The 14332-nt window shown below is 43.3% G+C and overlaps 1 protein-coding gene across 1 annotated transcript in view; it reads right to left on the reverse strand.

Moving 5' to 3' along the window:
- Positions 1 to 946: 946 nt before the first annotated feature.
- The window catches only part of LOC148542956 (ultra-long-chain fatty acid omega-hydroxylase-like), a 62574-nt gene continuing 49188 nt past the window's right edge, over positions 947 to 14332 (reverse strand). Inside the window, exons 9-13 of the mRNA XM_088460602.1 lie at positions 5556 to 5685; positions 4862 to 4995; positions 2587 to 2651; positions 2414 to 2496; positions 947 to 1215 (exon numbers count right to left, since the gene is read on the reverse strand). Coding sequence (XP_088316728.1) covers positions 1044 to 1215; positions 2414 to 2496; positions 2587 to 2651; positions 4862 to 4995; positions 5556 to 5685 — 584 coding nt within the window. The 3' untranslated portion in view covers positions 947 to 1043. The remainder of the gene's footprint in view (positions 1216 to 2413; positions 2497 to 2586; positions 2652 to 4861; positions 4996 to 5555; positions 5686 to 14332) is intronic.

Genomic DNA, 14332 nt, shown 5'->3' on the forward strand with positions numbered 1-14332 from the left:
GAGCCGGACGCTCTGACCAGAGCGCTCGCTCTGAATCAGGGCCCTCCTACCTTAAAATGGAGCGGCCTCCTGGCCGCTCGTATAGCTGTGGGTGATCACCCAAAGCTATAGCGAGCGGCCATGATGATGGTCGCGATGGTCTTGACCATCGCGACCATTGGGCTTGCGACGAGACCCTACGGTAGCCCAGGAGCCCAGGAGTGATTTTGGCTCTATCAGAGCCAAAATCACTCCCACTGACACCATTACTGATGTCAGTGGGGCCGGACTCAGACGGTAGGCGTTCCCATGGGAACGCCTCCGTCTGGGAGCCCCGCCCCCGGCACGCCCACCAAAGGGGGCGTGCTGTCAGTCACCATCGACAGCACGCCCCCTTTGCTGCGAGACCCATAACGACAGCTTTGCCGTCGTTATTCGGGTCTCGCGCATGCGCACGACGAGCTCCCTCCGTCGTGCGCATGCGCATTAGGGCACCATCGACCCGCTTGCGAGCGTCCTACGCTCGCGAGCGGGTCTGAATCAGGCCCTAGGTCTCTGTTAGAAAGTGACAGGGTTGGGTAAATCATTGTTTTGCGGTCATACTCGAAACAATAAACACAGTGGAGAAGACCAGAATCAGTGTGTGTACTTCTACTTAAAGGCTACTTTACCACAATATATAGAGGGGTAAATGGTAACTTCAGCACAATAAGATACTACGTTTTTACTTGTTATTTTAATTAACAATTAACAGAGCGGTAGCATCCATTACCACTGTTCAAGGAACCAGTGACATCACTTTGGCATTGCCTGTGCCATAGAGCCTGTTATTGATGAGATACAGGTTCCTATCGAATGTATATGCTACAGTCTTATTAGTTCAGGCCACAAAATGGACACCTCCACTTCATCTAGCTGACAAGTCAATTTTAAACAATGGACAGTTTTGAGATTATAGTCCCTTTAATGTTGTTACATGATTTTACATACAATTATAATGCAAACTTTTATGTTACAATGTGAGATTCTACTAAATGCAGGGTGTCCCAACTTGTCATGTAATGTTATAGCTGAAGTGGCTCCACCTGCAGCCACAGACCACCCTCTGCTCGTAGGATTAGCTCAGGCTTCCTGCGTACGGTTTTGCTTTCATCCAAGCTCACTTTAAACTTGAGAAGAGTGAGAGCCAGCACCACCTTTATCTCAGCCATAGCAAAGTTTTGCCCAATGCAATTCCTGTGAGATAGAACGAAATAATAATAGAGAGAACCAGAATTTTTAGTCTTTGAGCCCTGATGAAAATATATGAATGCACACATTTACATGGAGACATACAGTATAAGCAGGACCCTGAAGTTATTGAGAACTCAGTAGATCAGCTAATAAAAATGTACTGAAAGTGGATGGTTTTCCACAAATCTCTGTCTGAATACTGCAGTGAGGCAGCAGCAACCGTGGTGACCAGAAATTTGATCTGAAGTCATATATGAAAAAGTCCTTCCCAAGATTGTAGGATGTAATCTAACTTCTGCCTACAATTATGGAGTTCTGACTTATAGTTGTCATTTACATTATTAAACTGCTTGTTTTATAGGAGCTGCCCACTTTATGCTGTAAAAGCACGAAAGAAGAGTTCCCTAGCGCTAAAAGCCAGAGAGGCTTAATAGATCTCTGCTGGGCCTACTAAGTATGTGCATGTGCAGCTGTTAACTGCGCATACTGTATCATCAGTACTAACTTCTGCTGGCAGTGTAAGGCTGCATACACACGGAGCGATCAGACAACGATATCGAACATCCAGGACATGCACCAACCCCCAAATAACTATAACAACCCGCGATCGACGATCGCGGGTCTCTATCGACCAGGTTGGCCTACATGCACGGGCGATGATCGATATCGACCATCCGTGCCCGCGCATCGACCGCCGTTTGGGGGTTGGAAGGGCCCAAAAACAGGACGATATGGACGATAATGATATAATCGATATCGTTATCGTTCTTATCGTCCTGTAATAATCTGACCGTGTGTACGCACCATAAGGCTGCCAGAGGGACCATGACATGGTAATTTGGTAAATTGCAGCGGTAAATCATTGCAATAAGCAGAGATAGTTACCAACGACACACAGCCACCAATGATACATTTCCAAGTAGACGATTGTGAAATCCGAATTTGGGCAATGATATAAGCCTTACTATGTTTGCAATGTTTATGTAGTAATAGTGCATGTTTTTAAATAGATTATCAACAGTAATGCATTTTATAAATTATAATACCAATTTGAATAGAAGTACAGTAGCCATGGACGTTTTGACTTAATAAAACGTATTATTGAGGCAATAAAAAAAAGGAGTTATGTGAAAACAGGCTACAGACATCTTTTCAAATTTTCAGCAAAGTTAACTGTGTCAATACCGTGTGACATCCTTACCTGGGCCCAGCTGAGAATGGTACAAAAGCATGGGGAGACCTCTGCTGTATGTTGTCTGGATCAAATCGATATGGATCATAGACCTAGAAAAGCAGACATCATGGCTAAGGACTGGTATATGATTATAAAAGCTGGTGCCATGCACATACCACAATGTATATAAACATTTTTACCTCAGGATTTGGCCAAACAACAGGATTGCGGTGGGTGCCATAAATACTTAACAAACAGGTGTTTCCTTGGAAAATGAAGAAGAAAGATATTTACAAATATCTAATAAATTGATCATGATTACTTTTATAGTCAAATGTGCTGTTTTTTTTATCCAACAATTTAAAACTGGCATTGTACGGCTACTGTATGATTATTCCTGTCACAGGCAATCGTATTCAGTAGAGGTTTTCGGGGCGGGCAAGCAGGGCTATTGCCCGGGGAGCTGCGGCCTGAGGCGCTGGCACAGTGTCCATGACGGCGCTGTCTTATTAGACGGCACCTGCCCGCGCTTGCCCAATCCTGTGCCGCTGTCTGAGACCACCGCAGCGCCACCGTCAGGATGTCCACTTGCCCTCCACCTGCTTCCATTTGGGACGCCATCCCAGACGCGCCAGGCATTCTATCTTCAGATAGCGTTGACCGCATCGTGCCTGTGGAAGCATTTTCACAACTGAGGATGTCTTCTGATGTTTTTCGCAAAATAACACTGCCACGTATGCGCAGTGTCGGAAAGTAAAGAGTCTTCTGCAAATGCAAAGGAGTGCACAATTTGACCTGGGCTGTAATTCGCAGTGAAAGTGTTCTAACAACCATTTTCTCTGCAACATAACCTTTATACGGGATGGGTATGAATAGGGCACCCCCCTTACCGCACCCTAAACCTAACCCTCCCGAGGGGGTGCCTAGCCCTAACCTCCCCCCGGGGGTGTCTAACCCTAACCCTTCCCCCTAGGGGTGCCTAACCCTAACCTCCCCCCCAAAACCTAACCCCGCTACGCTCCCTAAACCAAACTCTCTCCCCCCACGGCTAACGCTAAGTGCGCCCTGGACTTACCTTGTTCCGGCTGGCATCCTTCGGCATTCTCACGTCAGGATTAAGATTAAGATAGGCGTTGGTATTTCGACGCCTATCTTCAGTCCCTTGTCGGGATTTCCTTGCTGGTATTGAGACCAGTGGCATCATGGCCGCCGGTCTCATTACTAAATCCCCCTTCATACATAACAGTGTTATTAAGGGTAAACTACAGACAAACATGCCTCGATATACTGTAGACTAATAAAAATCGCAGTAGTACAACGATTTATGATGCATAGACCCCATAAAGCTGTATTACTGCTTTACAGATAACTGCAGTAAGTAGTATTTTAATACTTTCAATACAAGAATGGAAAACTGACTAATGGTAAAATCTCTACTTGTAAACAATATATCATTACACAATTGTTCTTCTACAACATTTTGGCTTAACTATAAATTAAAGTTTGTTTATTACAAAAATGCATACATTGACTTTAAATTTTTTTAGTAAAATATCCAGGAATCCTTTTAAGGCCCGTTTTCAAATAGTTATGCGTATGCGATAAAGTTTCGCCTCCTGGACTTTTTGCCTACATCGCGTATTTTAGCCGCAGAAACTTATCATGCGCGTACCTGCGATACGCCTTTTTCAATTCCAAAAGATGCAAAAAGTGGTGTCAGAATCGGGGAAATCAGCCTGAACCCCCCAAAAAGATGCAGAAACATTGGGGGTCAATGTAGTAGTGCCCAATTAGCCCTAACACTACTGTTTGGGGTACTTAAGTTCGCACAATTGCCACTTATTCCATCTTTGCACAAGAGGTGAAGAATAGCATAAAGCAGTATTTTGTGGAGAAAATAAGTAGTCCTATCAAATTTGGGATACCTGAAAATGGGTACAAGCATATTTTAATGTTAAAGTGCAGTTTTAATAATTGCGAATTTCCACCCTCATAAAAGCACCTGCAATCCCAAAAACACTAGACCCCTTCTTAGTGCACACCCAGAACGTTATTTCGCTGGTTTGCAAACTTGTACCCCCACTTTGTGCTTTTTCATCCCAAAAGTCAAAGTACTTTTCTGGGGTGTTCTTAAATTTTTTTAGGAATTTTTTGACACAGTTGTCCAGTGTGGGGGCTGTTCCAAGGGTTCTGAGTGGTTTACCCACCTTTGCACCCCCAAACAAAACATTTGCACTTTTTTTCTCCTGCTATTCAGGGGCGAATCTTTTTCGCCTATTACATTGCATTGACTTTCTGCGTACGTGAAAAGCGGATGGAATTTAATACGGAGATAAATTTTCGCCTGGTGAAAAGTCGCAATATACGATACTTTTTCGAGGTTCTCAGCTTTTCGCTTCTAATTGAATACGGGTCTCAATTGTTGTTCAGAGGTTGAGATTATCTGATTAATACAATTATAAAGTGAGATAATACCTTTAGGGATGACCTTCCCATCATGCAATGTGATATCTGCAGAACAGCACCTAGCCACTGCTGTTACAGGGGGATGTAGTCGCAGGCTCTCTTTAATACACATGGTGGTAAATGGGAGCTGAGACAAGTCATCCCTAGGGAACAGATCAAGTGACACAAATATTTTAGCAGAAAACCTTGTGCTGTATCCATTTACAGTCAAAGAGACAAAATCATTCTTAGTAATTGACCTTCTAGACTGTATATGTATACTTTCTGGAACTGGAACAATCACCCAGTCAATCAACTTATCAGTAATCATTTGCGTTAGCAACATATCGTTATATACAGCATATGCTTTTTATGGACTTCTAATCAGGTTTTATTGAAGGCTGTCATAGTGCTAAGTGCAAGATATGGTTCTGTATTGTACTGAGAGCAAAGAACATCACATAATAATGTAAAGGTTGTAGAATATATGAAAAGGTATGAGATAAAAAAAAACTGGGATAGATTTTCAAAGTAATGTGAGTTTGCAGCCAGTAACTTTTGTATAAACAGTTTTAGTCACCTAGAACTACTGACATTATGAAAAGCATGACACACTGCAGCATTAGCCTCACTGTATGGAAGTAATAAGGCTGGTATAATGTCAGGGCTGTTTTTACATATTTCTTAAAGTTGTTTGCAAAGTGATGCAATGTACTGTACTCACCATTCCAAGTGTGTTGTATCTTCCCCCTTTATTATATCTCTAATCTCCTCTCTGCATTTCTCTTGGAATTCAGGGTGACGAGCCAAGTTATACAAGAGCCAGGAGATCCCACTGGCTGTGGTGTCATGTCCTTCGTGTGGAGATTGAGGAATGATAAGTGTAGAATACGGTGGCGGTGAAGTATAATGTACATATACAAATCATTTTGTTTCACCATTATAAACAGAGCTGGATTAAGTCTTCAGGGGGCCGGGGCACATGGTAACTCTATGGTCTGAAATTAAGAGTATAGTTGCTTCTTGCACAGAAGATAAACTTATATCTCCTATGGAAATAAATATACTATGCCAATACCGTCCCCCCCCCCCCCACCCTCACACATATTACATCAATTGCATTTAAGTGGCTTTACTATTTAATTTACTAACACTTATCAAATAGGCCTATTTCAATTTAGTAACCACCATAAGAAATGGCTGGAGAATATCCAATTGGAAGGGTGAAAAGTAATTGCACTGAAAAGGAAACCTACTGGGACAGAGCCAAAAGATGAAGGTAGAATTCATGGAAAAAGGTTACAAGGAAAAAATTTCTACAGCAACAAATTGAAAAGGTAGATCAATTAGAAAGAAAAGACCTGATTCAATCTAAAAGAAAAACAATGACAGATGAATTCCAAATTACTTTCCTAACTTAATATAACAGCCATCATCACCTTATTGAAGACATCTTTAGAAAACATTGGCACATACTCCAGTTAGATGAGCAATTGACAACCGTGCTACCAGCCAAACCAAAAATAATATATAAAAGAGCGAGAAACTTGAAAAGAACACTTTTATTGCATAAATTGTGTAAACTGCAAAACGGTATGTAGTCCCAACTTTGAAATCCCGGCATGGGACTAATGATAGGCGTTTAAATACCGACGCCTGGCATACCGAAGGTAGGTAAGCCGGGCGCCGGGACCTGTTAGCCGAGGGGGGATTTTAGGTTTAGGGACTCCCGGGGGGATTTAGGGTTAGGTAGCCCCCCCCCCTGGGAGGGTTAGGATTAGGCTAGGGGAAGGGGGGTTAGGGTTAGGCACCCCCGGGGGGAGGTTAGGGTTAGGTACCCCCCCGGGAGGTTTAGGGAGCGGGGAGGAGGAATTAGGTTTAGGCACCCCTGGGGGGAGGTTAGGGTTAGGCACTAGGGGGGGAGGTTAGGGTAAGGCACCCCTAAGGGAGGATTAGGGTTAGGCGGGGGAGAGGGGAGGGTTAAGATACTTACCAGGCACCGTCGTGATCTTCATCTGCCGGACTTCTGGCATCGGTATTTCATCCGCCGGGCTTAGAGCTGGCGGTATGTCATACCGATTCCTACAAAACAACTGGTGTAAAAGAAAAAAAAAGAAACTGTATTTTTTCTTTGTTTTGTTCGTTTGAATATCACACTATTAAAGGGAAAAAATGACCTGTGAAACAGAAGGGGCAAAATACCTTCTCGAATGCCCCTGTGGGTAACAATATGTTAGGCAAACTAAACGCAAAATCAAGACACAAATTGCTGAACAAATTTGTAATCTAAAAAGAGGCCTCCTGACCCAGTGTACCCCAACATTTCCTAGAGAGCCACAACAAGAACCCCACTAAATTAAAGTTAATGGAGATACAAAAAAGCTCACTACATTGGAGGGGAGTAGACACTACGGAATTTAAAAGAACGAAACATAGTGGATCTACTTACTGAAAACCATAAAGCCAAATGGCTTCAACATCAATATAGAGCTAAATGCCTTCTTATAAACTTACATAACCCATCATTTCACCTAGAAATACTGTTCCAACACACTGATAGTATATTACAATTAGTAATACATTACAAATACCATATATGCGATACCATGAAACATAAAAATTGATGTAGGTAACTTGAGCTTACCGCTCTTTTTAACCAACTTCCATGAAGGAACTTCCTGTTTTAAAAAAGTCAGAACATAGTGCACACAGCCAGACGTACACTGCCCACCAAGAAGCTACCAACCGGGAGATGTACGGTAAAGACAAGGTAGGCAGAAATAGGGAAAGTTAGTTAGCACGCCTATTAGTAACCCAGTACCATCGGGTATCAACAGCAGGCTTCATGTGAGCTACTAATCCCGGCAACATACGGAGACCCTTGGTTAATTACATTCGGTCACCACAATTAGTCTATGAAGACTATAAACATTGTTTTAAACTAGGGGTGTGCACCGGCCACTTTTCGTGTTTTGTGTTTTGGTTTTGGATCTTTCTTCGTGTTTTGGATCTGGATTGGTTTTGCCAAAACCACCCTTCCGTGTTTTGGGTTCTGGGTTTTGTGTTTTGGATCTGTATTTTTTTTTAAAAAAGCATAAAAACAGCTAAAATCACAGAATTTGTGGGTTTTTATGCTCCTATTCAATTATTAACCTCAATAACCTTCATTTCCACTCATTTCCAGTCTATTCTAAACACCTCACACCTCACAATATTGTTTTTATGGCTAAAAGGTTGCACCGAGGTAGATGGATGACTATGCTAAGCGACACGAGTGGGCGGCACAAACACGTGGCCCATCTAGGAGTGATACTGCAGGGGCAGACAGGATGGCAGTTTGAAAAACTAGGCCCCAAACAGTACATACTGCAAAGAAAAAAAAGAGGTGCAAGATGGAATTGTCCTTGGGCCCTCCCACCCACCCTTATGTTGTATAAACAGGACATGCACACTTTAACAAACCAATAATTTCAGCGCCAGGGTCTGCCACATGACTGTGGCTGAAATGCCCCTATGAACAACTGACTGCACAACACAGTCCAGCCAGCCCCTATGGTCTTTGAAGTAGTGGAAACAGCCCCTATGGACAACAGCAGCACAGCACAACACAGCCAGCCCCTATGGACTTTGAAGTAGTGGACACAGCCCCTATGGACAACAGCAGCACAGCACAGCACAACACTACACAGCCCAGCCAGCCCTAACTCCCACCCTCCCTCTTCACTGTCCACAGCCGAGTGAGAAAATGTCGCCGACGCGGGTACCTTATATAGGATCCAAAACCCGCGAGACCCGGAAGGCGGGATGATGACGTTTTGCCTCGATTTCAGATCCGAGTCAGGCGGGAAAAGTCAAGCCTGACTCGGATCGGCCTCAGATCGGGGGGGCTCGGATTTTAGAAATCCGAACCCGCTCACCCCTATTTTAAACATTTTTATTTTTCATATTAAAGGTTATATGTTTTATTGATATTAAAGTAATTAAACACACATAAGCACTCTGTTTGACATATTAACAAACTGAGGCCCTCATTCAGACCCACTCGCAAGCGGGCGCACGTACGTTAGGCGTACGTACAAAATTATTTAAATTCAATGGCTCGCTCGTATTTTCGTTAGCATCTAAAATTCCTCCCTAAACTCAGGCGACCCCTCCTCTAACTAACGAGCGTGCGAAATAGCGAGCGTACATCCCCGAAATGGCTTGAAGGGAACGCACGCACAAGTATAAACCGGAAGTGGCCTTGTCAGATGTCGATTACCTGCTCCTTTATTCTGCCTACCTCCATCAATCGTATCATGCCAATCAATGTATCAATTAGCTTAATTGTTTTTTTTTTTTCAACACAATGCAAGAAACTTTACTCTTGTCCGTGTTTGTGTTTACCCGCAGAATACGTACGGATGGAACATTCGCTTTTATTGTTCCAAAAACATGTGAACCACAATTAAACAATTGTTCTATTGCTGTGGATCCCCGCATATTTCCCGGGGTTCATTTCTTTATTTAAATTTGCTTACGCATGTCACTGCATCAAGCCTATCATAACTCTCCAGAGATTTCTGGCCCTGTTGAACACATGACTCATACACTAACCAATAAAATTGCTCCTGTTAATTTCCAAAATACATTAGCCAATCAGAAATTTTTTGCACACTTTATCAAAAATGATTTGTATGAAAAACACCATTGCCATCATGAGAGCCTCCGCATTCACCAGGCGCGAGCTGCTGGTGCTTACGGAGGTGATGGATCGCCGTATCACCAGCCAGCCTCCACCCATCACCAACCGGCAGAAGTGCTCCGCGTATGCGGAGGCACGGTCCCGCCTGCGGTCCTTCGGTCCACGCCGCAACATCGGGCAGCTGGAGCGCAGGTGGTCAGACCTGCAACGGCGAACGCCCCGCTTGCTGGCATGCTTTCGCATGCAGATACAGGAAAGTAAGTGTTATGTATTGTGGTTTTCATGTTTGTGTTTGTGGGGCAAACTGCGTGTGCATGTTTTCCTGTCTGTCCTATTTATTATTTGTCCTCATATCTGCGTGTGCATGTTTTCCTGTCTGTCCTATTTATTATTTGTCCTCATATCTGCGTGTGCATGTTTTCCTGTCTGTCCTATTTATTATTTGTCCTCATATCTGCGTGTGCATGTTTTCCTGTCTGTCCTATTTATTATTTGTCCTCATATCTGCGTGTGCATGTTTTCCTGTCTGTCCTATTTATTATTTGTCCTCATATCTGCGTGTGCATGTTTTCCTGTCTGTCCTATTTATTATTTGTCCTCATATCTGCATGGCCATGTTTTCCCTCTATTTCTGTTTTTTTCATTCTACTCCTATTTGCCTGTTTTTTGTTGGTGGGTTTTTTTTTTTGGGCCCCGGATTTGGCCAGAAACTAACCTCAATTTGTTTAACATATTTTAGGTGGACAGCCAAGACTACGCCGTCACCGTCCGGCCAGACGGCGTTCCCGCCCACTATCCCCAACCCCCAGCCAACACTCCACCCCAAATATTTCCCCTATACCCCACTCCTCCCCAGCCTTCCAAGACCCTCTCCCGGAACTGTCGGGCCTCCTTCCCCTCCGTCCCACTTCCCCCTCTCCTCCACCCACCCCTCTTCCAATTACCCCCTCCCCGGAGTCCAGCATAACTCCGCCCCATTCTTTGGGGAATGACGGATCCTCCGAGGAGGATCATGGAGGTTTTGCCGGAGCTCCCGTTTTGGCTCCCGGTATGTTTTTCTTTCGCATTTTTTTTAAGCACAAACTGTTTGTATGTAATCATGTGTCGTGCCTTTATTCGTGCTTTTTTGGTTTACTTTTGGTGATTTAGCAGTTTGCCTTTACCTCTTCCTGCTGATTTCAACATACACATATCACACCTGTGGGAATTTGTACATAGGCCTTGTATTTTTGACAGCACCCCCTTTTTGTTTTGGTTTCTTTTTTTTAGGTTTAGGAGTGATTTCGTTGTGTTTTTGTTTTTTTAATGTGGATTCCCTATTGTTTTATTAATCCACACACTTTTCTCACCCACAGAGGAACAGAGGCGTCGGCAAGAGGTGGACGAATGTGTTGCCCAGATGCGCCAACATGTCATTGGCGTTCTTGTGGGCCTTGACCGGCTGTCTGGCATCCTTCGCCAGTAGTTTTTTTTGTTTATTTTCGTTTTCTAAATAAATTTTTTAGTTCTAATATACGTTCTGGCTCATTCTTTTTTTCCAAAACAAAAATAGTTTTCCCTGACATAAGTAGACTGTTCCTGCAAGGATTTCCCTTTTTTAAAAGTTAGATTGTGTTTTGTATTTGTATGTTAAACAGCCACAAGAAACACATAACAGTAACAATGTCATTTCCCTTTTTGGGTGTAGTGTCAATTAGATATTTCTACATTTTACAGGTTCCTAGTTGGTGTGCAAGCTGCTTAGGCCAATCTTCCAAATCCAAAGGTTTGGACAGGCTTCCTTTTGGTGTGGGTTGGGAACCTGAAAACATATTTCAGTTTACATCAACTGGTGTCAGTACTGGATTACCCCTTAGTCAAATGTAAGGTGTGTTAACCTGGTTACACTTGCTGTTAACGTCCAAAAAAAGGAAGACCATTTCACTCTCCAAACATTTATTCACAACATTAATGAGAAATCAAAGTGGTCACTCCCGAAAAAAAAACACAGTGATAATCTCAAATACAACACATACAAATAAAATATTTAAATAAAAAAAACAATCAAGAACTGGTTGACGAAGGACCATGCCAACATGATTCCACAAACATGGCGTTGCGATATGGGTTCCAGAATATATGCCCAAAATCACCAGATCCAGGTTTGGTAAGGGTAGCAGGAAGTAGTGAGCGTTGGAGTGCCAAAGATTATGTGAACAAACAGAAGATGGTGAAAAAAATAAAAATAAATTAGATGTTCGCAAACAAACACAAACACATTAGGTATAAACACTGTAGTTTTGGTAAAACTTACCTAAAAAATCTGGCCACCACATCATCGCGTATGGCCCCCCCACATACTGACCTCCGACCAACCTCGGGGGGGGCCATCCTCAGGTAAGGCATCCTCTGGCTGCATTGGGACACCACTCCTTATGGCGATGTTGTGAAATATCCCACACAGGACCACAATTTTCGACACCATATCCGGCAAATACATGAGCTCGCCACCAGAGCGGTGGAGGCATCTGAATCGGCCTTTTAAAAGGCCGATACAGCGCTCCACCACTTGCCTGGTGGCTGTAAGTGCGGAATTATACTCACTTTGTGGGCCTGGTGTGGGAGCCAAATAAGGAGTGAGCAGCCAGGACATGCAAGGGTATCCACTGTCTCCTGTGAAAAATAAGAGACAACATCAGGAACACTGTGTATCAAGCTTAACATTGTTATGTACTAAAGGTCTCCACTTACCCAGAAGCCACACATCACCAGCTTGTAGGTTGGTTAATTTCTGCCATATCCCTGATTGCCGGATGACGAAGGAGTCATGTGCACTTCCTGGTAATTTAGCATTCAGGGACAGGATCTGGAGGGAGGCATCACATACCACCATTACCACCATTACATTCAGGGAGTGATAGTGTTTCCTGTTTCTAAATATTGCCTCCAGCCGTGCTGGAGGCTGAAGTGGTATGTGAGTACCATCCACAACCCCTATGATGTCTGGGAAGCCAGCTATTTGGTAAAAATTGGCCTTGGCCACACTAAGGGCACCCATATCCAAAGGCATTTTAATAAAATGATGGAGGTGCTTGAAAAGTGCCTCCATCACTGCCCTCAGGATCCGGGAAAAGGAGGATTGGGAGATGCCCGCCACTATTCCCACCGTTGTTTGAAACGATCCTGAGGCACAGAAATGTAACACCGCCATAAATTGCGTCAGTGGTGGTATTGCTGTTGGACTGTCAATTTGCCGCTCAAGATCACTTTCTATTAATGAGAGAGTGTCTATGATGATTTTGGGAGGTAGACGGTAGCGTCTTAAAACCTCATCATCGGGCATTCCAAAAAGGGTGACACGTGTTCGAAATATCTGGGGCCTTGCATGCCTACGATGCCTACGCCTGGGACGAGATTGAGGTTGGTCGGCTTCCGGGAGCAGGGCCAGAACAATTCGACCCAGATCTACCTGAAATTCAAAGTTTACAATGTAAGGCTTTTGAGCCACCCCAAAAGTAACATAAAACAACTTAGCTTTATGATACCATCCATAGCTGCTTACATGCCGGGGTATTGTCATGATACGTCAAAACTGTAAACAAGCCCAAAATTATACATCAAAAATTTACAGGGTGAATTTATGTTTGTCAAATTGGTGCAAGCCAAAACATAAAATAGGCGAAACACACATTTGGGCATCGATCAAAACGACATTGCACACCGTACGTCAAATAGGGGTCAAATGTAAGCCAAAAATGGAAAAGGGAAAACAAAAACTGGTTTACATGATGAATAAGCATCCCAAAATGCGCAAATTAGTTCGCAAATGCAAGTCACTAGACCAACAGTGAAAAATGCGCTAATTAGTTCGCAAATGCAAGAAAAATAATGGACTTACCAAGAGCTAATATAAAAGATTTCTCTCAAAAAGGTCTTTGGGTCCGCAAGCCAAAAAAATCTAAAAGAGATGAAATTAGTGTTAAGCTGAAAATATTAAATTAAAAACAAGAAGTAGACACCAATTGGCCACAAGTTAGACTTCACCAAACTTACCAAATCAGGAAACGAGGCCCAAAAAAAACAACAAAAATGCGAACGGATAAAAAAATTAACTGTAGCAAACCCCAAAAATGCCAAAATCCGCCAAATCCTCCAACCGTAAACCACAAACTCCAACCAACTTAACCGCCAATAATCCAACAACGCAACCTCGAATCCACACACACCAAGCCATGAATAGTGTTTATTTTCCCGCACAAATTAAGGATGAATCATAGGGACGCACAATCAATGATGCGGCCGCAAACTAAGGACGCATGTATAAATACGTCACGAAATCACATAGAAATTCTGGATGATTTCATGCTGGAAGCAGAGACATGGCTTCAAACCAGGGAAACAATGGGCAAAATTCCGGCGGTAAGGCCTTCATGCATTTTGTCTCAATGATTATTTTCAAACATAATATTGTGCAAGTTGTGAAGTGGCTAAATCAGCATATTTACCCAAATAGGTGAGGACGATGACATGGAAGAGACTGCTGGCCCCAGTCAACCCGCCGAAGCTGCCAAAAAAAAAAGGCAGCCACAATTCACAAGAAATGAGATGGAGGTTTTGATCCAGAAGTGTGTTGACATCCTGCCCCAGGCAGACAGGAATATGAGCCAAAGCCAGAAGGGGAGAATGTGGGAGGAGGTCGCCGTTGCTGTCAATAGGGTGGGTGATTATGTCCGTCTAGCCCGGGATGTAAAAAGGCGGTAAGTAAACACTTTCCCACCCTATAAACAAGCCCCATTTTAAACAAAAGGATAATGGTTCCAATTTCATTCCACAGATGG

This window comes from Taudactylus pleione, unplaced genomic scaffold (assembly GCF_031769625.1).
Source record: "Taudactylus pleione unplaced genomic scaffold, aTauple2 ptg000007l, whole genome shotgun sequence".
In the NCBI taxonomy this organism is placed as follows: Eukaryota; Metazoa; Chordata; class Amphibia; order Anura; family Myobatrachidae; genus Taudactylus; species Taudactylus pleione.